This window comes from Prionailurus bengalensis, chromosome D4 (genome assembly GCF_016509475.1).
Source record: "Prionailurus bengalensis isolate Pbe53 chromosome D4, Fcat_Pben_1.1_paternal_pri, whole genome shotgun sequence".
NCBI classification, from domain to species: domain Eukaryota; kingdom Metazoa; phylum Chordata; class Mammalia; order Carnivora; family Felidae; genus Prionailurus; species Prionailurus bengalensis.
In genome coordinates this window covers 32,156,878-32,177,162 of record NC_057359.1, presented here as the reverse complement: position 1 = coordinate 32,177,162, position 20,285 = coordinate 32,156,878, and the positions used below count along the sequence as shown (strand labels likewise).

Here is a 20,285-nt window from a genome sequence, read left to right as displayed (position 1 = left end):
TAAAGAGTAAATGGTTCCTTTCCTTTTTTGTTACCGTATAATATTTATTTATTTATTTCAAGTTTATTTATTTTGTGAGAGTGCAAGCAGGGGAGGGGCTGAGAGAGGGGGGCAGAGGATTCAAAGCAGGCTCTGTGCTGACAGCAGGGATCCTAATGCATGGCTTGAACTCACAAACCATGAGATCATGACCTGAGCCACATTTGGACACTTATCCAACTGAACCACCCAGGCGCCGCTATTGTATACTTAAAAGTTAAATATGGCAAGAATTAGGAAGTAGCATTAGTAATGTTTTGCAACTCTAAAAATTTTTTTTGTGGTAAAATAAACATAACATGAAAATTTACCAATTAAAAATTACATTTTTAAGAGTACAATTCCATGTCATGAAGTACATTTATATTGTTTTGCAACCATCAACACCATCCAACTCCAGGACTTTGTCTTCTTAAAGTTCTTTACCCATTAAACAACAACTCCCCATTTCTCTGTTACTGGCTTGTTACCACTGGCTTGTGCTATTATTTTCTGCTGCTTTTAACTTTACTACTCTAAGTATGTCATGTAGGAGGAAACACATCATGTTTTTCCTTCTATATCTGGCTTATTTTACTTAGCATAATGTCTTTATATCCATGTCTTTATCTTGTAGCATGTGTCAACATATCCTTTTTTTAAAAATATTTTTAAATGTTTATTTTTGAGAGAGAGAGAGAGAGAGACAGAGCATGAATGGGTGAGGGGCAGAGAGAGAGGGAGACGCAGAATCTGAAGCAGGCTCCAGGCTCTGAGCTGTCAGCATAGAGCCCAACATGGGCCTTGACCTCACTAACTGCGAGATCTTGACCTGAACCCAAGCTGGATGCTCAACCAACTGAGCCACTCAGGCACCCCTCAACATATCCTTTTTAAAGCTGATCAATATTTCACTGTATGTATATATTACATTTTGTTTATCTTTTCATTTATTGATGGACATTTGTGTTGTTCCCACCCTTTGGCTATTGTGAATATTGTTACTATGAAAATTGGTACATACATCCCTGAGTCCCCGGTTTTAATTCTTGGGGTATATGCTCAAGTGTGACATTGGATATATGGTGACTCAGTTTAATTTTTTGAGGAATGGCCATACTGTTTTATATATGTATGCAGAGTTATAGTTCAAAAGAGGTAAAGAAAAGAATAGGTATCTCAAGTTCAATACTTTTTGTCCTTATCCTTTTTTAGATTACGAAAAACCTTTTTAAACCATGATATATGTTTAATATATAATCTAAAAAGAAGTTAATTCAAAAAAATGAAAAGAAGTTAATTTTATTTGGGGGACATGTGTATTATGAAATAATTAAATGCAATGTAAGACCCTTGCAGATTCATTTCTAGCCTGGGTGACCTGATCTCAGAGGATTTCTCCATCAGCTGATGGCATGATGAAGCCAGCTTCGAAGCTTGCCCTCAGGTTGGAGGCAAACCATATACTACCTCAGTTTTAGGAGCAACTCAGTACTCAAAGTGTGAAAGGCTCATAACAAAGGGAAAGGAACCAAGCTCTGCAGAAGAGAATAATATTGAACTTGAAATACAACTCTGGTTCTAATAGGCCTGTATAAGAGAACTATATTTTCAGGGACAAACCTGAGTGTTTCTGCATATATGGCCCTGACTTCTATACCTCATCTTTGCTGCTAGGCCCTTCAATAGTGTCCAGATCCAGTACACTTCTATCTACATTATGCTTACAGGAGGCTTTTGTTCCTTCTCTAATAGTTTATGCCTGGATATAGACTTGCTTTCTTGTCAGAGGATTTTTCTCTGAAAGGAAATTCAGCAGCTCAAAGTTGTAAGGATAGCACCCACAATGTGTGGAGGCCTCCAAACCTCTGTTATATGGCTTCCTCCTTAGTGATGATGTAGGCATCTGTCCTATACAGCAAGAAAGCAAATGTTATGTTATTGATCTGAGTGAGGTTTAATTGAGGAATGGCCAGTGATTATAGTTGATAAAGGATCTTATTATGATAAATTGTGGCATAAAATCTTTTGTTCATGTGACTAAACCTTTATTAGGTCTATTTTCTGGGATTCCTAAGATCCCAAAGGTGTTTAAAAGACTTGAAACAAAAATGTCAAGAAACTTGTCCCCCTTTCTCCTATTTATTTGCTCAATCTACAAACCTGGAGAGCATTTCCAGTTTGGTGAAGAAAATCGCCATAAAATATTTAATTACCTTTCCATTTTCCATTGTGCCCAGTGTGGCTTGCTTTGACTTGTTCCCCATTACACTGTGACACTCTTAAAATCATTCAGCAGCTCACAAATACACTCCAGGAATTGCTGGTTAATGTAATGCTGGGTAATGTAATGTTTGAGGCACACAGCAACAATAATTAACACCTTCCACAGATATCTAATGTGAAATACAATCTGGAATTACTATTAGCTCCTTTGGCTTATAAGAGTGAATAAGTTGCTTTTGTCTTTAAAAGCAGCAAACTATGATCTTGAATGTAGATTGAGGCTGGCAGTTGCTTTTCCAGAATCTCCAGGAAGGTTCTTCTTCTTTTTTTAAGTTTATTCATTTATTTTGAGAGAGAGCAAGCACAAGTAGTGGAGGGCAGAGAGAGGGAGAGAGAGAATCCCAAGCAGGCTTCACACTGTTAGTATGGATCCTGACTCGGGGCTTGAATTCAAGAGCCTTGAGATTATGACCTTAGCTGAAACCAAGTGTCAGAAATACTTAACCAACTGAGCCACCCAGGCTCCCCTTCCCTGGAGGTTCTTAAATAAAGGTGTAAACAGGGCATAATCTATGAATCTCAAACTTTATTGTGCATGAGAATCACCTGGGGGAGCTCATTAACTTGCTAGCTTCACAGCCAGAGTTTGATTCAGTAAGTCTAGTTTGGAGCCTGAGAATTTTGCATTTCTAACAAGTATCTGGATGATGCTAATGTGCTGTTTTAACTACCATCCTGGGAAAACCACTGGGGTTACAGAGATTCATAGTCCTGGCTGTATGTTAGAATTACTTGGGGAGACTCTGAAGAATACTGATGCTCTTCTCACTCCACAAACTAGTTGCATCAGAATTTCCCCTTAGGGTGGAGTTCAGGAATCAAGGTTTTTATTTATTTTTTTAATTTTTTTTTTTAACGTTTATTTATTTTTGGGACAGAGAGAGACAGAGCATGAACGGGGGAGGGGCAGAGAGAGAGCGAGACACAGAATCAGAAACAGGCTCCAGGCTCCGAGCCATCAGCCCAGAGCCTGACGCGGGGCTCGAACTCACGGACCGCGAGATCGTGACCTGGCTGAAGTCGGACGCTTAACCGACTGCGCCACCCAGGCGCCCCAGGAATCAAGGTTTTTAAAACTCTTCCTGGGTGATTCTAATGTGCATCACTGAGGTGGAAAGTGTGTTGCCCTGAAAGAACACCAAAGAGGAAGGTTTAGTTAGATGATTAATATCTTCCAGTGGACTGAACTTTGAAACTGCCCTTTGAAGACTAAGTCATGACCACCATGTGTGTATCAGGACAGTTTACAGTAAGGAGAATCAAAACACTTGATGGTTGTTACCTCCCACACCCCCATTCTTGAGCTCATAATTGATTAATTAGCTCTAACATGACTGATACCATTGATAATCTCTGATAATGCTTTCCTACTGAGCCTGGTGCAGCTTCAGAACCCTCCTATCAGAGAGCTCCAGGAAGCCAGATATCAGAGACCTCTGGTCAGAGACTGATTTCCTAAAGAAGTACTCAGAACACCAGGAGGAAGAGAAAGAAGGGTGAAGGATGAAGAGAACCATCTTTGGGGACACAGAAAATAGTGAGGAGAAGGACCTCCCCTCCCCCAATTTCCTTAACTCTCAAAAGCATATTTTGATTTTTGCAGTTTGTAAGGCTTGGAGCAGTGGTTTTTGCACTTGGTCACACCCTCAGAATTTCTGACTCAGTACTTCAGAACTTGAATTTCTATCAAGTTCCCAGGTGATGCTGATGCTTTGGAGATTTAAGTTTGAGAACCATTGCTTTAACATACTCTTCGGATATCAGAATGGTTAGAACAGCTGGATCTATGCAGATGTTTCTTGACAGAATCTGAAGGTTAAGTATAGAATTCAGCTTAAGTCAAATCAGATATAGACTGGGGTGCCTGGGTGGCTCAGTTGGTTAAGCGGCCGACTTCATCTCAGGTCATGATCTCATGGTCTGTGGGTTCCAGCCCCACGTAGGGCTCTTTGCTGGCAGTCCACAGCCTGAAGCCTGCTTCCGATTCTGCGTCTCCCTCTCTCTCTGCCCCTCCCCTGCTTGCTCCCTGTCTCTCTCTCTCTCTCTCTCCCTCAAATAATAAACATTAAAAAAATTTTTAAGTCAGATACAGATTGGTAAGAACATTCCAGAATGATACATTGAGATTTTTATTATAAGCTCATTGGAATGGAGATCCAGGCAGTGTTTGGGTACTTGAGGTAAGCAACAGAATTAGACTGATTAATATCCTATTGCTTCCAAGGTATGTTTATTGGAAAAATTGTCAGTCACCCTATTTATTCCATTCATAAGATAGGAATCAGTGCCATTTTTTACTTTATTTTCTTGGAGGTGTCTTAGGATGTTGCCATGGACTAAAGTGGGTCATTTTGAAGCAGTGGCTGTTTTGATCATCTTACTGGGATCAGTTTTACCATGTCAGTTTCTTTTTTTCTTCTCTTTTCTTTTGAGATCGCAAGTGAGCAAGGGGACAGAGAGAGAGAGAGAGAGAGAGAGAGAAAGAAATTGAGCTAGCCCAAAATGGGGCTCCAGCCCATGAACCATGAGATCATGACCTGAGCCAAAGTCAGATTCTTCCCACCAGGCATCCCATCATGTCAGTTTCTTAGCTAATGTTTCACTTGGTCACTTCCCAAGCACTTGGTGGTATTATTAAAGTGTTTGGTTGAGGGGAGTTTGACATCAAAACATATATCACAGGGGCACCTGGATGACACAATTGTTTAAACATCTGACTCTTGATCTCATCTCAGGTCATGATCTCACGGTTCCTGGGGTCAAGCCCTGCATCGGGCTCTTGCACTGATGGTGCCGAGCCTGTTGGGATTCTGTCTCTCCTCTCTGACTCTACCCAGCTTGTGCTTTTCTCTCTCTGAAAACAAATAAATAAACGTTAATTAAAAAAAAATTATAAAATTAAAAAAAACATATCATTAATAGTGTTTCCTTTTGGAGAATTAGATGGGGAAGAATGGGAGAAGGTTGCTTTTTTTTTATAGATGCAAATTTTTTAAACACATGAATGTTTTATTTTATAATAAAAAACTTTCAAATCCACCTATGAATTAGGTGACAATACCCAAGGGAGGCTTGCAGCAGAGAACAAATCAGGGTTACTCCAGGTGAAGGGTCACCACTATCACTGGAAAATCTGTGACTGTCCCACTTCTTGGGTCATTTCCTCCAGATTATGAAGTTCCAGGCTGTGGGAGTTTCCTCTATGCTGTGATTGGGTCACATGTTCAATAACTTGTTAATGGACAGTGATTGGGAATGTTTGCTCCCTTCCTACTTCTTCTTCTTTTTTTTTTTTTTTTTTTAATTTATTTTTTGAGAGAGACAGCATGAATGGGGGAGGGGTTGGGAGAGGGGGAAACACAGAATCCGAAGCAGACTCCAGGCTCTGAGCTGTCAGCACAAAGCCTGACGTGAGGTCCGAACTCACAAATTGTGAGATCATGACCTGAACTGAAGTCAAACGCTTAACTGACTGAGCCACCCAGGTGCCCCTGCCCACCCCCCCAATTTTTAAGATAAAAACCTTCTTTAAAAAAATTTTTTTACATTTATTTTTGAGAGAGAGAGAACGTGAGCAGGGAAGGATAGGAGAGAGTGGGAGATCCAGAATCCATAGCAGGCTCCAGGCTCAGTCAGAGTCTGATGCAGGGCTTGAACTCACAGTGAGATCATGACCTGAGCTGAAGTTGGACTAGTAACCAACTGAGCCCCCCAGGTGCCCCCAAAATCCATTCATTATCTTAACCCATCTTTAGTTTTATGCTTAAGGAGTGCTAAGCTTTCTACCTGTGACTACTCGCCGTGAATGTTCTCCACAATCATCTGTATGAGTAGGCCTTATTCCTTCTTCATCATTGATTGTTAGATCATCTGCAGTCATATTTCTAACATCTAGCAGAAGTCTTTAAGTCTCCCTTGGGATTCATCTTGTGTGAAGGTCCAATAAAAATTTTTTCCACAGGTCTAAAAACTAAACCTTTCCAGGTAGAACTAAGTTGCAATATTTCTAAATCCCAGGGTTCTTAGCAAAGATGAAGGTAAAGTGATAAAAATCATTGACATTTGTGTCCTTGAATTCTAGCTAGTCTCTTTCTAGCAAAAGAGCTGTAGTGTCATCCTGTTTCTGTCATGCCATCTTCAAATTCTACCCTCTTCCTCTCCCCCCCCAAACCTTTTGCTAAGTTCACACTGACTAGGATTGCACTTAGAATTCTACACTGATACTAATAGTCTAGTTTAATCATTACAAAACTGTTGAATCCCATCAACTGCATTTTATTTTCACCTTGTGGAACATTGTACTTGTTCTAGCTTCTTATAGTCTATGACTTATAGATTTTTTGTGCAATGAGTCTGTGTTTTGGAGGATGTTGTCTGCTAGACTTCGCTCATTTTGTGTTTAGCAGTACAATATGTAGCAGTTCTTTCACCAGCCTGAATATATGCCATGACTGGAGGATGTTGTTTTTCTAAGACAATTTAAGCTTATGCTTACTTGACACTTTTGTGGGTCTGAGGCTCCCCACCCACTAGTGTCCTCCTTTCTGTGGCCAACTCTGCAGATCCAAGCCACCAACCACTTCAATTTAAATGGATGTAAGAAAACCACTGTTTTTGCTGTGTTTTTTCTCCACATGTAGTGGTTTTCTGATGGACTCTCAATCTGGTTTATGGAGATAAGCAGTTATTTTTCATAATACTTTTCCATCAACATGTGGCACTAATTCCTCTTATTTTAATAGAACCCCAATAATAAGCCTTTGTGGCATTTATTTATTTATTTATTAAGGTTTTTTTTAAAAAAAATATTAATTTTGACAGAGAGCATAAGTGGGATAAGGGCAGAGAGACGGAGAAAGAATCCCAAGCAAGTTCCGTGCTGTCAATGCCAGCCCATCTAGGGGCTCTATCTCATGAACGGTGCGATCATGACCTGAGGCAAAATCAAGAGTTGACACTTAACCGAGTGAGCCACTCAGGCGCTCCTCATGTGGCATTTAGTTTTAAGTTGCCACATCTAGCATTTATGATCATCCGTAGGATAATGCCTCTTTCTTGGATTACTGGCTCACAGTTCCATTCTCTTTCATTCCTGTTCTGAATACCTTGATTGGTTTCCAACAAGATAAGATGAGTAGAAGTCATGAGAAAAAAATAGAGGTAAGTATAGAATCCATTTGTTGAGTCCCCTTTCCATGGAAGAAAGGATATCAATGTTGACTGCTTCGGCTGGAGATGGGAACTAAATTTTGGGGTTTTTTTTGTTTTTGTTTGTTTTGTTTTTTTCTACCAACTTTTTTGGCTATTTTATTTTATTTTCTAATTTTTTTAATATGAAATTTATTGTCAAATTGGTTTCCATACAACACCCAGTGCTCATCACAACAGGTGCCCTCCTCAATGCCTATCACCCACTTTCCCCTCCCCCCTACCCCCACACCAACCCTCAGTTTGTTCTCAGTATTTAAGAGTCTCTTATAGTTTGCCTCCCTCCTTCTCCGTAACTTTTTTCCCCTCCTTCTCCTCTTCTGGTCTTCTGTTGAGTTTCTCAGGATCCACATATGAGGGAAAACATATGGTATCTGTCTTTCTCTGCCTGACTTATTTCACCTAGCATAACACTCTCCAGTTCCATCCATGTTACTACAAATGGCCAGATTTCATTTTTTCTCATTGCCACGTAGTATCCCATTGTATATTTAAACCACATCTTCTTAATCCATTTGTCAGTTGATGGACATTTAGGCTCTTTCCATGATTTGGCCATGGGAACTAAGTTTTGAACAAAGTCCATGCAGAGTACTGTTATATATGCTGAGAACTATATCCTACCCTCAGGGCTTACACTCTAATTGAGATAAGACAGGCACACAAAGTACATTGGAGTTCTAAAATAATTTTCAATGTACAGTGCACTTATAGGATTGTGTTATAACAGTAACAAAATACTGAGTGCATATGGGTACAATTATTATCCCTATTTTAGAGATGAGGAAACAGAGGCTAGGTAACTTGGTATTGGTGGTTTGCTGAAGCATATTCATTTTTCTGTTTCCAAAATAAAAACAAGTGAGCAACAACTTGTTTTTCCAAAGACAGGAAAATGGAAGACTCATGTCTGCCTACCTCCCTGGAAGAGGGAAGAGGCAGACCTCAGTGTAAGTGACAAGAAACTTATTATATGTGTTAGCCAACCCTCCCTAGTTCGACAAGGGTTATGTGAAAGAAAATCACAGCTCTGAATCCTTTGGGAAGCACAATGTGCTCGGAGAAACAGTACTGCTCTCAGGGGAAACATGAGGCTCCTTGAGAGGCCAACTTGTACTGAAGTCTAATTCTGTCACTGTTGGCCATGTGGGCATGTAACACTTTAACCTCAGTTTCTTCATGTACATAACGGGGGTGATGGACCTATCATATGGGGGTATTGGGAGGATTAAATAAGGACTAAATAAGATGATGTAAAATGCTTTAGTGGCAACCCCCACAACAAGGGCTACCATTTCTCTGTACTCTGTGCAGAGTGCCTGTTAAGTAGGAAGTGTTTAATTAATGGAGCAATTTATACTTACTATTACTATTACTTAGCTAATCTACCCTATCCTATTGCTTTGCAAGTCACCACTTTCTCTTTCTCCAGCCAGGCTATAAGCCCCAGATACTTCCCTGTTATCTCTCCTGACCTAAGTCCTCAATTCTGCTGTTTCCTAACACCAGACCATCAGTGTCCCCACAGTAGTTTGAAAACATGTCAAATCCAACTGGTTTTGTCCTGGTGTTCTCTCAAAATAAAACAAACAAGGAAACAAACAAACAAACAAAAAAAAAACAAAATAAAAATAGTGCTCCAAATTTTATCTTTTGGTTTAAAAAAATTTTTTTTAATGTTCATTCATTTTTGAGAGACAGAGCATGAGTGGGGTAGTGGCAGAGAGAGAGGGAGATACAGAATATGAAGCAGGCTCCAGGCTCTGACCTGTCAGCACAGAGCACATCGTGGGGCTTGAACTGACAAACTGCAAGATCATGACCTGAGTCAAAGTTGGACGCTTAACCCAATGAGCCACCCATCACCCCTAGCTTTTAGAAGTTTTTTAAATTTAGAAATTTACCTTATTCTTACAACTTGTAGAGTGTTATCTCAGTATTATGGGATGATTAGAATGGATGAACACCCAAACCACTGGGTCTTCTACAGGATTAAGGGATGGTGTAATTTTGCAAAATAGAGGAAATAACCACTTTGAATGGGATTTAAAAACTCACTTACCTTTCCTTCTGCAAAGACTACTGAGAACATTAAGTAACAGTTTATGATTGACTCAGTATTGCTCACTGGACTGTTATTAAGTGTGCTCTTAAATTGTTGCCTTCAAGGACTGCCTAGTTGGGTATGGACAGCTTCTAGCTGCCACATGCATGGGGGCGTGGCAAAGCTCACCTAAGAATAAAGGACTATTGCCACACTCAAAGGGCATAGTTCCTTTGGGGTAATATCATCACTGATTATATATGTGGTATGGACAAATTTTGGTTTTAGGTGTAATAATTGTAATTAATGTTATTAAAAATTGTTCTCCTTGGGGCGCCTGGGTTAAGCGTCCGACTTCAGCCAGGTCACGATCTCGCGGTCCGTGAGTTCCAGCCCCGCGTCAGGCTCTGGGCTGATGGCTCAGAGCCTGGAGACTGTTTCCGATTCTGTTTCTCCCTCTCTCTCTGCCCCTCCCCCATTCATGCTCTGTCTCTCTCTGTCCCAAAAATAAATAAACGTTGAAAAAAAAATTAAAAAAAATTGTTCTCCTTGAAAGATACACACTGACATTTGAATTGATAAAATGATGTGATACTTGAGTTTTGCTTCAAAACAATCTAGTTCAGGAGGTGTCTAGTTGGCTCAGTAGGTAGAGCATGCAACTCTTGATCTCTGGGCTGTGAGTTCAAGCCCCCTGTTGGGTGTGGAGCCCACCTAATAAAAATAATCTAGTTCAGAGTGAGGGGGTTAGTGTGGGATATGGTTGGAAAAAGATTGACCATACCCAAGAATTGTTAAACCTGGATAATACGTATATGGCAGCTCCTTATATTCTACTATTTTTGTGTGATTTTTGAAATTTTCTGTAATAGAATTCGTAGATACATGGTACTGAGCGAGGTTTGAAAGGCCCATTTCTGAGTAGGAGTAGATGAGCTTTAGTACACGGACTGAGTGCCATTCTGTGGTCATTCAAGAGCTTTTAGGTTGTGCAGAGATCCTAGGTGAGCTTTCCATGGTGTCTGGTAGTGCCTTTTTGTCAAATGGAGAACATGCAGTCCCTGCCCAGTGACTAGTGAATGAGTCAATGAAAGCAAAGAGGCCCAAAGCCCTGACCCTTCTCTTCTTGTCTTTGCAGCGGAGCCCAGGGGGAATATGCTGGGTTGGCCACTATCCGAGCTTACCTCGAGGGGAAAGGAGAGGGACACAGGACAGTAAGTATGAGCAGGTGGTGCTTGCCCACCATCAGGGGGCAGTGGGTCCAGCTCTCAGAGTCCCTTTTCTTTTGTGGTGCACTCCTTCTAAGCCTTCTTGGAAGCAGCTAGGGAACATATAATCAAGAAACAGATTTCCCTGAACTGGCCATTACGATCCTTGCCCCGGAGACACTTCCACAGACCATTTTGAGGGAAAACATTTGAAAATAAAGGTTTTTGTTCAAGCCCAATCTGTAAAAGTCAGCCAGTTGGCCATGGAACTGCTTTCCACAGGTTGCAAAGGATGGAAGGGGCAGGAATGTTACCCTTCCAGGTCTCTTCTCCCTTGTGTAGTCCTGGCCCTACACCTGGACAAAGGGTAGGGACTTGCCTTTAATTCTTTTGTAACCCCTACTGTGACTAGACACAGTTCTGATCATATGTATGCTCAAAAAATGTTTATTGAGGGGCACCTGGCTGGCTCAGTCAGTAGAGCACGCAACTCTTTATCTCAGGATCATGAGTTTGAGCCCCACGTTGGCTATAGAGATTACTAAAAAAAAATTTTTTTTTATAAAATATTTATTGAATAAGTAAATTCCCTATTGAGGATTGTCATCTCTAAGCAGCAAAAGAAGATGGTGGAGCAGAGTTCATGGTTCTGCTTCAGTTTTTGCTTTCAGTATGGGAGTCTAGTCTCCAGGGTCCAAACTGCTTGTGGAGCCTGTTTAGGGACCCACAGGTGCTAATGGGCTTGACTGGACTCCACTAATCTCCAGGTAACAGTGCCTCTAGTAGTTGATCTGACATAGGCTTCAGAGTGTGGCGAATGAGCCTGTTTCTGAGGTCTTCATTTTGGTGTTGACCAACACTGAGCGAGAACTTCCACTGAGTTGTGGAGGTGGAGTTCTTAGAGGGAGCAGTGGGTAGGGGTCGGGAGCAGGATAAAAGTGACTGCCCATCCCAGGAGACTTAGATAAGGGTGCCAGGCTAGTTCTGGTTGCCCAAGTTAGTGGGAGTGCAGAAGCTGGTGGCCCTATCTCAGTCCATTTCTGGGTATATTAAAACTAGAAGATTATTTGTGGCTAGTTGCCAGTATTTTGCAATGGAGAATCTGAAAGCTGTTATACTTCACTTTCAAAAACAGAGGGAAAAAAGAATTTTCTTTCTCCTCCTGTTTATCCATCCTGATTTCACAGGTATGTTTTCTCAGGCCTTTGTCCTAGTTGGGGAGTAGAACTAGTTTTCAAAAATCTTTGAAAAAGAGGACATCATTAATTGAATAATTATTCAATCCTGGTTACATACAAGGCACGGTGTGTGCCAGTCCTGAGTTAGATTAAGTGATAAATCAGATAGACACAGTCCCTGACACTCCAAGTTGGGTTTCCTAGTGGTTTTGAATTCTTTAAGTTTCTAAGGAAATGTTAGTTTAGAACTAGAATCATTCTTTGGACCTCAGAGTCTCAGCACTGTCATAGCATCAGAAAGGAAACATTGAAGCTCATGTTGTCCAGGGAAAGAATGGCAGGTGACTGACATTAAAAGTTCCCCCTTCTGGGGGCGCCTGGGTGGCACAGTCGGTTAAGCGTCCGACTTCAGCCAGGTCACGATCTCACGGTCCGTGAGTTTGAGCCCCGCGTCAGGCTCTGGGCTGATGGCTCAGAGCCTGGAGCCTGTTTCCGATTCTGTGTCTCTCTCTCTCTCTGCCCCTCCCCCGTTCATGCTCTGTCTCTCTCTGTCCCAAAAATAAATAAACGTTGAAAAAAAAATTAAAAAAAAAAAGTTCCCCCTTCTGTTCTTCCTCTGTGGCTTCCATGTATTAAGGTAGCCACTGGAACTCCTTGTTATACTTTGTAACCACTGGGTGTCTGGGGATCCTGGGAAGGGATCCATTCGTTCTGTGTGACCATCTCCATGTTGCCTCCTTTTCCTCATCCTCCTCCTGCCCCTACTTTATAAAGAGATTTTTGAGATCTGCGTTGTAGTGGTCATGCTAAAATCCAGGTTCCATCAAATCTGTGATGCTCCCCACCCCTTATTGTTTCCAGGTCTCCACTCTGACATCAGGAAGTATCTGTGAATGTCCAGGAGTGGGGGACCAAACCAGAAAGGTCAAGCAGAAAGGATGAAAGAACTTTTGATTGGGCCTGGACAGAGTTCTTCTGTGACTGACAGATCCTTTATGGTTCCTTTTCATTCTCTTTGTGTTTTCCAGTCCTCTCTTCTCTGTCTGTCCCCCTGCGTGTGAGTTTCTTGTCTGACCATTGTCCACACTGCTATAACCACAGTGTCATTTTTTCATTCTGAAGGACTGCAGGAAGCTAGCCACTGAAGCTGGGGAAGGGCCGAGGGTGGGAGAGACAGGGAAGGCCACCCAGTCCCTGAGCTTGTAGAAATACAGAACTCTTAAGTTTGGAAATGTTGGCATCCTTTCTAGATTAAAGATTTTAATTAAAGCTGACATTTTCAGTTAGAGAAGAAAATGACTTATTACTCAAATAATCAGGGAGGATTTTTCCATATCAGGAGAGTCTCAGACAGCTGTTCCTGCACAATAGACCCTAATGGAATCCAGTAAAATACATCCTTCTTTTTTGAAAAGGAGTGTGGGGAAATTGTATGCTACAGAACCACCCAAGTCCCTGATGGTTCTCTTATTTCAAGCTGTTTTTTGGCAATTATTTTTCACATTTGCTCTTGGGTTAAATTTCAGAGGTTCCTAAAATGCAACAACCAAGTTCTTGATTTACCAGTTTAATTTGGGGGACTATAAATTTGTTTAACAAACACCAGGGATTGTCTTAAACCCTTTGTAATTAACAACTCAATTTGTTAGTCCAATATTAACTTAGATTTGCTGAGCAGAGATGTGGTTTTTATACAACAGAAAACATTGACCCCACAGAAAATACCAAAAAACATCCCCCAAAATGTATATGGGAGTATTTTTTTCTTCCTAACTGCCTGAGACAAAGTAGTGGCATTTGGTTTTTAGATTTTCTTAGTGATAAAAATTTGATTTTCCCTCACAAATGAGTACTCCTTCTTAATCCTTCACTCATTCAGCAAGTGTTGGAGAATGAGTTATGGGTTGGGTTTATACCAGGTACATTGGGGAGTTAGAAAAACAGCATCCATCTAAATGGGCATCAATGCTCCAAAGAGGATTTGTTTTATATAAACTAAAGCATCACATCAATTCCCTTGTGACCGCACAATATTAAAGTGAGGCAAAACCAACATTAAATAAAATTACAGAAAAAAAATACTAAAGTTTCCTAATTTTACATAGAAAAACAGAACTGTATAATAGCAACATATAAATGAGTCACTGACAAAACCGCTGAGACTTTTTCTGCTGCTCCTTATATCAGGATATGTATTAGTTTTCTGTGGCTGCTGTAACAAATTCTTACAAACTTAATGGCTTGAAAAAACAAAAATTTATCTTCTCAGTTATGGAGTCCAGAAGTCTGAAATTGGTTTCCCTTGGCTAAAGTCAAGGTATTGGTAAGGCAGTCTCCTTTGGGAGGATCCATGAGAGAAAATGTTTCTTTGCCTCTCTGGATGCCTCCTGCATTCCTTAGCTTGGGGCCCCTTCTTGCCATCACTCCATCCTCTTGTTCATCCTTCAAATTTCCTGTCGTTTTTAAAAGTATTTTTTAAATGTTTATTTTTGAGAGAGAGAGAGAAAGAGAGTGTGTGTGCACGTGCATGCAAGTTGGGAAGGGGCAGGCAGGGTGGAGACAGAGGATCCAGCAGAAAGCCTGATGTGGGGCTCGAATCCATGAACCACGAGATTATGACCTGAGCTAAAGTCTGATGCTTAACTGACTGGCCACCCAGGCGCCCCCATTCATCATATTTTCTACTTACTTTGTTGTCAAACCTCCACCTGCCTCCCTCTGCTGAGAGTACTGGGGAATGTGTTTAGGGTCCACTGATAATCCAGACAGATTTCAAAATCCTTAATTTTTCATCTCATGAGCCTGAAGTTAATCGCATTTTCAAAGTCCCTTTTGCCATAAGGATACATCCATTGATTCTGAGAATTAGAACATGGGCATTTGAAGGGGTACTCAGCGTACCATAGGATGGTTTGACATTTTTACCTTGAATATATTTATTTCAGCAGAACTTCCCTGGTATGAATTCTTAATTTAGGCCTTTAGCCAATGTTTTATATTCATTATTTTTTTATTTTTATTTATTTTTTTTTTTTATTTGAGGGGTGCCTGGTGGCTCAGTCGGTTAAGCGTCCAACTTCAGCTTGTGGTCTGTGGATTCAAGCCCCACATCGGGCTCTGTGCTGACAGCTAGCTCAGAGCCTGGAGCCTGTTTCAGATTCTGTGTTTCCTTCTATTTCTGCTCTTCCCTGCTTGCACTTTGTCTCTCTCAAAAATAAATAAACATTTAAAAAATTTAAAACTTTCTTTTACGCTTAAGTATGGTTGACTGTATTCACTTTTAATGTTTGCCTTTTCTTTTGTGATCAATGTTCTCCCCATAAGGGATCCTTTTATCCAAAAATCCTTTGGTAAAATAAAAATACCTTATGGGAAAGGACAAGTGTCTCTAGCTTTGGTTCTGAGAAATTAAACTCAATAAAATAGGGGAGCATTCAAACAAGAAAAAGGATTTGAATACAACACTGTATAACCAGCATGAGACAAATAACTGTTCAAAAGAGGCACAAACCTTCTGTCAACAGAAGAGTAACACTTTGCCTCTGGCAAACAGTTGTCTTTGTGTACTGTGCTTTTCTGAAGTAGACACCTTTGCTGTTTTTGAGGAAATACCTGCAGAGCAGAGTTTTCTCTCCATAAGGCCATTTCTGTAATGCCCATCCATTTCTCTTCAAGGGGTTGCAATATTAGTTCTGGGACTTAAAAAAAAAAAAAAAAAGGAGGATTATTTTCAGGGTGATCATTGTTTCTCCTTATTGCTTTCTTTTGGTAAAACCTCTTGTGATGCAGTTTCCTGCAGTGCAGCATCATCAGATCTATCAGAGCACGTGTGTTCACTTGTGTTCACATGATTTGTAGGAGGAAATGAAAATGATTTAAATCTGGGAATTCTAAAATTGTACCCACCCTCCACCTTCTGTAAGAATTCAACTTATCTTTAAATGTTAGCTTAGGCTCTAGCTCTTGAATCACCCTCCCTTGAACTCTTCCACTTGAAACAATACCCCCCTTATTCTGAGTTTCTATGGCACCTGTTTATACATTTACCAGCATTGTCAATGTGCCCAGGACATGTATTGATTGGTTTTCATGCTTGCTGTATGATTCTCATGGCAATTCATTGCACAGAATTAAGCATCCAGTAAATGGTGCCATAATTGGTGTGTCGGCATAGGAAGACCTTGGAATTATGTCTACTGTTATCATCTCTCCTGGATCTCAGCAAAGTGAAGCAGAGAACTGAAGCTGTGATGTGGGCAGTTGGGTCCTAGAGTATAACTTCTAATCTCATGTTCTTATAAGATACTTTCTACATATAACTGAGACAAGGTCAGAATAAGCACTGACCTGTGTTTTGGTGTGCTGAGATAAGGGAGGACAATACTGATTAATATTATAGGAATCTTTAAAAATTGTTTATTCATCGTTTATTCATTTTTGAGAGACAGAGTGCAAATGGTGGAGAGGCAGAGAGAGAGGGGAACACAATCTGAAGCAGGCTTCAGGCTCTGAGCTATCAGCACAGAGCCTGATGTGGGGCTTGAGCCTGCAAACTGTGAGATCATGACCTGAGCCGAAGTAAGATGCTTAACTGACTTAGCCACCCACGTGTCCCTACAGGAATATTTAAAGAGTGGTATTTGTGGATTCAAACGGAACCTGCCCTTTTGGGCATTGTTTTACAATACAGTAATAATGAAATTATAGCAGATTTCAGATGTTATGGTCAGTTTAAATAAAGCATGTGGCACCTATTTAATCTGTGCTCCAAGCATGTTGTAGGACTTTTCTCTCATGAATAGCCTGGTGATGATTTTTTCTGCTTCCTTCCTTTCATTCCATTCCTAAGGTTTGCCTCATTCCAAAATCAGCACATGGGACCAATCCTGCTAGTGCCCACATGGCAGGCATGAAGATTCAGCCTGTGGAGGTGGATAAATATGGGAATATCGACACAGCTCACCTCAAGGCCATGGTACTAGTCTTCCGCTAAACAGATGGAAGAGGTCTGGGTTGAGAAGAGGTGGTGGGAAGAAGGGACTGGATAGTTTATAGCAACATTGTCTTTCTTTGCATTCTAATTAAAAGACTGCAGTTTTTCCTGAATGGGTCTCGGGAAAATGGCATAAAATCAGAAAACCTGTCTCTGTAAGAAAAATAAAAAGCAACAGTCACATTTTTGGTCCAGAATTAAACCGAACATAGTCTACTTTACCTCTTCCTTCACCAGTCAGGGACAAGGTCCTTTAAACTGAAATCCTCTTCTCTTAATTCGTGCATATGTAAGAAACTGAATGAATTATTCATGGTCATAGTAAGGCTACTCCTTGTAGGGCCTGCCTGTCTCCTGCCCACCTTCCCCCTTCTTCCCCTATTAATAACCAAACAGGCAGTCACAGTTGTTCTCAATCTTTGTGTTGGGAATTAAAACATACATGTAGATTTTATAAATGTGTGTGACTGTCCCAGCCATTACCTGCTGAATTTGGGGCGGCATTCCACTCCTTTCTGCAACACCAACCCCTCACTCCCAACCTCCCAACCTCCAGGAAGAGGTTGCCTAGCAACTGTATCTGCTTTCCACTGGTGGACTGGAGGCTGCATCTTAAGAGGGAAGGAAATCAGTTGAATAGCAATGTGATTTTGTCAAGGTTATTAGGCATGGAGACAGAGAACTTCATGTAACTGCCTTCAAAGGAAGCTGAAAATAGCACTGTTAGTCTCTCCCAACCATCCCCACCTATTCAGCACCCCACAAAGTTTTTACCCACAGATATTCTGGGGCAGTGCTTGTAATTACTAAGTTTCCCCAATATAGGATATGACCTTTAATTTTTTTTTTTTTTATTTCCATATGAGCTTGCTCTGAGTCACTGGCCGAAAAAAACCCCAGGAATATGCCTTTTATATGTTTGCGTTCTGTGAAAAGGAAACATGAGGGAGTTTTTTTTTTTTAAATCAGAGCAGAACACTCCTTGTGGGAATTCTAATTTCAACAGAATGAGAGGGAAAGGGAATAAGGGTGGATATGGCAAGATGAGCAGAGAGAGATTAACTGTGAGAATAGACATGTCCATAACGAAAAAGATCTGAAGTAATTATTGAGATGACTAAAACCAAAGGAAAACCTAGGAGAGTTGAGCCCAAAATACCCAACTTCCAAACAGTTTTTTGGTCTTGATCATGGAGACTTAGTTTGAAGGGATTTTGTTGTTTCTTTGGAATGACTTAGGAAAGGAGTAATGGATTTTATTGTCATCATAGTTTGAGACAATTCTAGGAATGAAAAGACCAAAAAAATCACCTTTCCTAATCCTGTAAGGTAAAAGCAATGGTTTGGGCAACAAATAAACAGTTCCTCTTCTGTCTCCCTCTGCCCTTTTCTATCCCATAGGTGGATAAACACAAGGAGAACCTGGCAGCAATCATGATTACATACCCATCCACCAATGGGGTGTTTGAAGAGAACATTGGTGATGTGTGTGACCTGATCCACCAACATGGAGGACAGGTCTATCTAGATGGGGCAAATATGAATGCACAGGTGAGCAACAGAAGAGGGACTCCCTAAGAAAGTGACAGAAAAATATTATTTTCCTCTGATTTCTTGACAATTGTCTTAAAACATGATACTGAATTCAGAAATGAGGTTGACTTTCTGTATTGCCAACTTCAAGGAAAGTACCACAATTTCACTGAGATCAGATTTGAAGGGGGCAATAGGGAAGGTTGGGGGAGATAAAAAGGTTGACAGGAAGCATGGAATAAACTGAATGTCAGAGCATTTGATCTCTCTTGGGTGCTACAGCTATGAAGGTCTCCTGACTCCCTACGGAAATTCACACCCATGTTCTAGCCACTGGTGGATATTGATCTCCCATGGCAATGGACAAGTCCTTAATCTGGCTTCAATTTCATCAGTGTAAAATAGCTGAATGGTTCTGTCCCTGAAGGGCCAATCCTAACTGTGTTTGTTGGGGGTGGGGTGTAATGTGCACCTCTCTGCAAATGCTGTAGGGGTTCATTGGAGCAGAAGTTTCAGTTTCAGAGTTTTCTTAACTTCTTTGTCATTATTTTGTGATTGTGGGTTGTTTGTTGTTTGTTTGTTGTTTGTTTGCTGTTTGTTGTTTTGTTTTGCTTTACCGTTTCAAACTCTTTCTGCTTTTCTTTGCTTCTTTCTGATTCCCTTTGTAAGTGTAGTTGACAAATTGTCTATTGCTAAGAGTTCAGGAATGCACTCTTTATGTTTGGCACTTAATTTATGTTCAAAATTAGCCCTAATGCCTAAGTGGCAGGAAGGCCTGTTGTGACTGGTATTAGGGTGGTCTCAGGAAAACTTCCTTCCTTTCTTCGCCTTGGTTCAGCATCCTATCAGGTAGCCTTCCAGTCTCTTTCATTGGGGTACCCAAAATGCATGATGCTCAAAGCCAACCATGCGGGGGAAGTAGCATTGCTGGTCTGAATGTCATCTGTTTCTGCAGCAAGGAGGTATTTCCCTTTTGCTCATGGTGTTTCCTCTCCTCAAATCCGTATTTTGAAATCTAAATTAGGCTAAATGGTCAATTGCTGTTTCCACAGAAACCATAAGCCAGGCTGCTTATGGGATGTCAGATTTTGAATGTGGAACTCTTCCGGTATTAAGAACATTTCTGTGAACAGTGCTGCCTGCCTTTCCTCTGAGAGGAGAAGCTGCAGCAAATAGCATGGCTGCCTTTCCAGAATATCCTTGCAAGCTCTTGACTTTTGCTTTTGGCTCTTTTCCCTTTGTGGTAGGTGGGAATCTGTCGTCCTGGAGATTTTGGGTCTGATGTCTCACACCTAAATCTTCACAAGACCTTCTGCATTCCCCACGGAGGAGGTGGCCCTGGCATGGGGCCCATTGGCGTGTGAGTTCCGGGCTGCTCATTTCAGGATGGTTTTGGAGACTGAGAATGAAAGAATGGCCCCAAGTTTGCTGTTCTTCTCATCGAGGTCTTCAAGTGTCATGGACACCATCATATCTAGTCCTCCTTTAGGGGCTGGAGAGAAGCAGTGAGAGGGGTGATAACTTAGACTTCCAAGATGTTTTCTCTTTTTTTTTTTTTTTTCTGTCTTTTAAAAAAAGAAATCAGCTGTTGGTTACATTGAAAGTGAATTATCAACAACCAAAGGAACTTATAGTAGAAAAGTGCTTGCCTGGGGCTGGGGAGCAGGGGATGGGTAGGGAGAGGTTGGTAAAGGGTACAAACTTTCAGCCGTAGATGTTTGACCCGGTGGTTTAGTTGATAACACTATATTGTATAATTGAAATTTGTAGGAGAGTAGAACTTAAGTGTTCTCAGGAAAGAAAGAAAGAAAGAAAGA

General features: G+C 40.9%; 1 protein-coding gene across 1 annotated transcript in view; it reads left to right on the top strand.

The window, feature by feature from the left end:
• GLDC (glycine decarboxylase) overlaps positions 1-20,285 on the top strand; it is a 98,800-nt gene that overhangs the window by 59,833 nt on the left and 18,682 nt on the right. The window contains exons 16-19 of the mRNA XM_043565679.1: positions 10,695-10,770; positions 16,792-16,917; positions 18,337-18,486; positions 19,716-19,828. Of these exons, the coding sequence (XP_043421614.1) occupies positions 10,695-10,770; positions 16,792-16,917; positions 18,337-18,486; positions 19,716-19,828 (465 nt within the window). The remainder of the gene's footprint in view (positions 1-10,694; positions 10,771-16,791; positions 16,918-18,336; positions 18,487-19,715; positions 19,829-20,285) is intronic.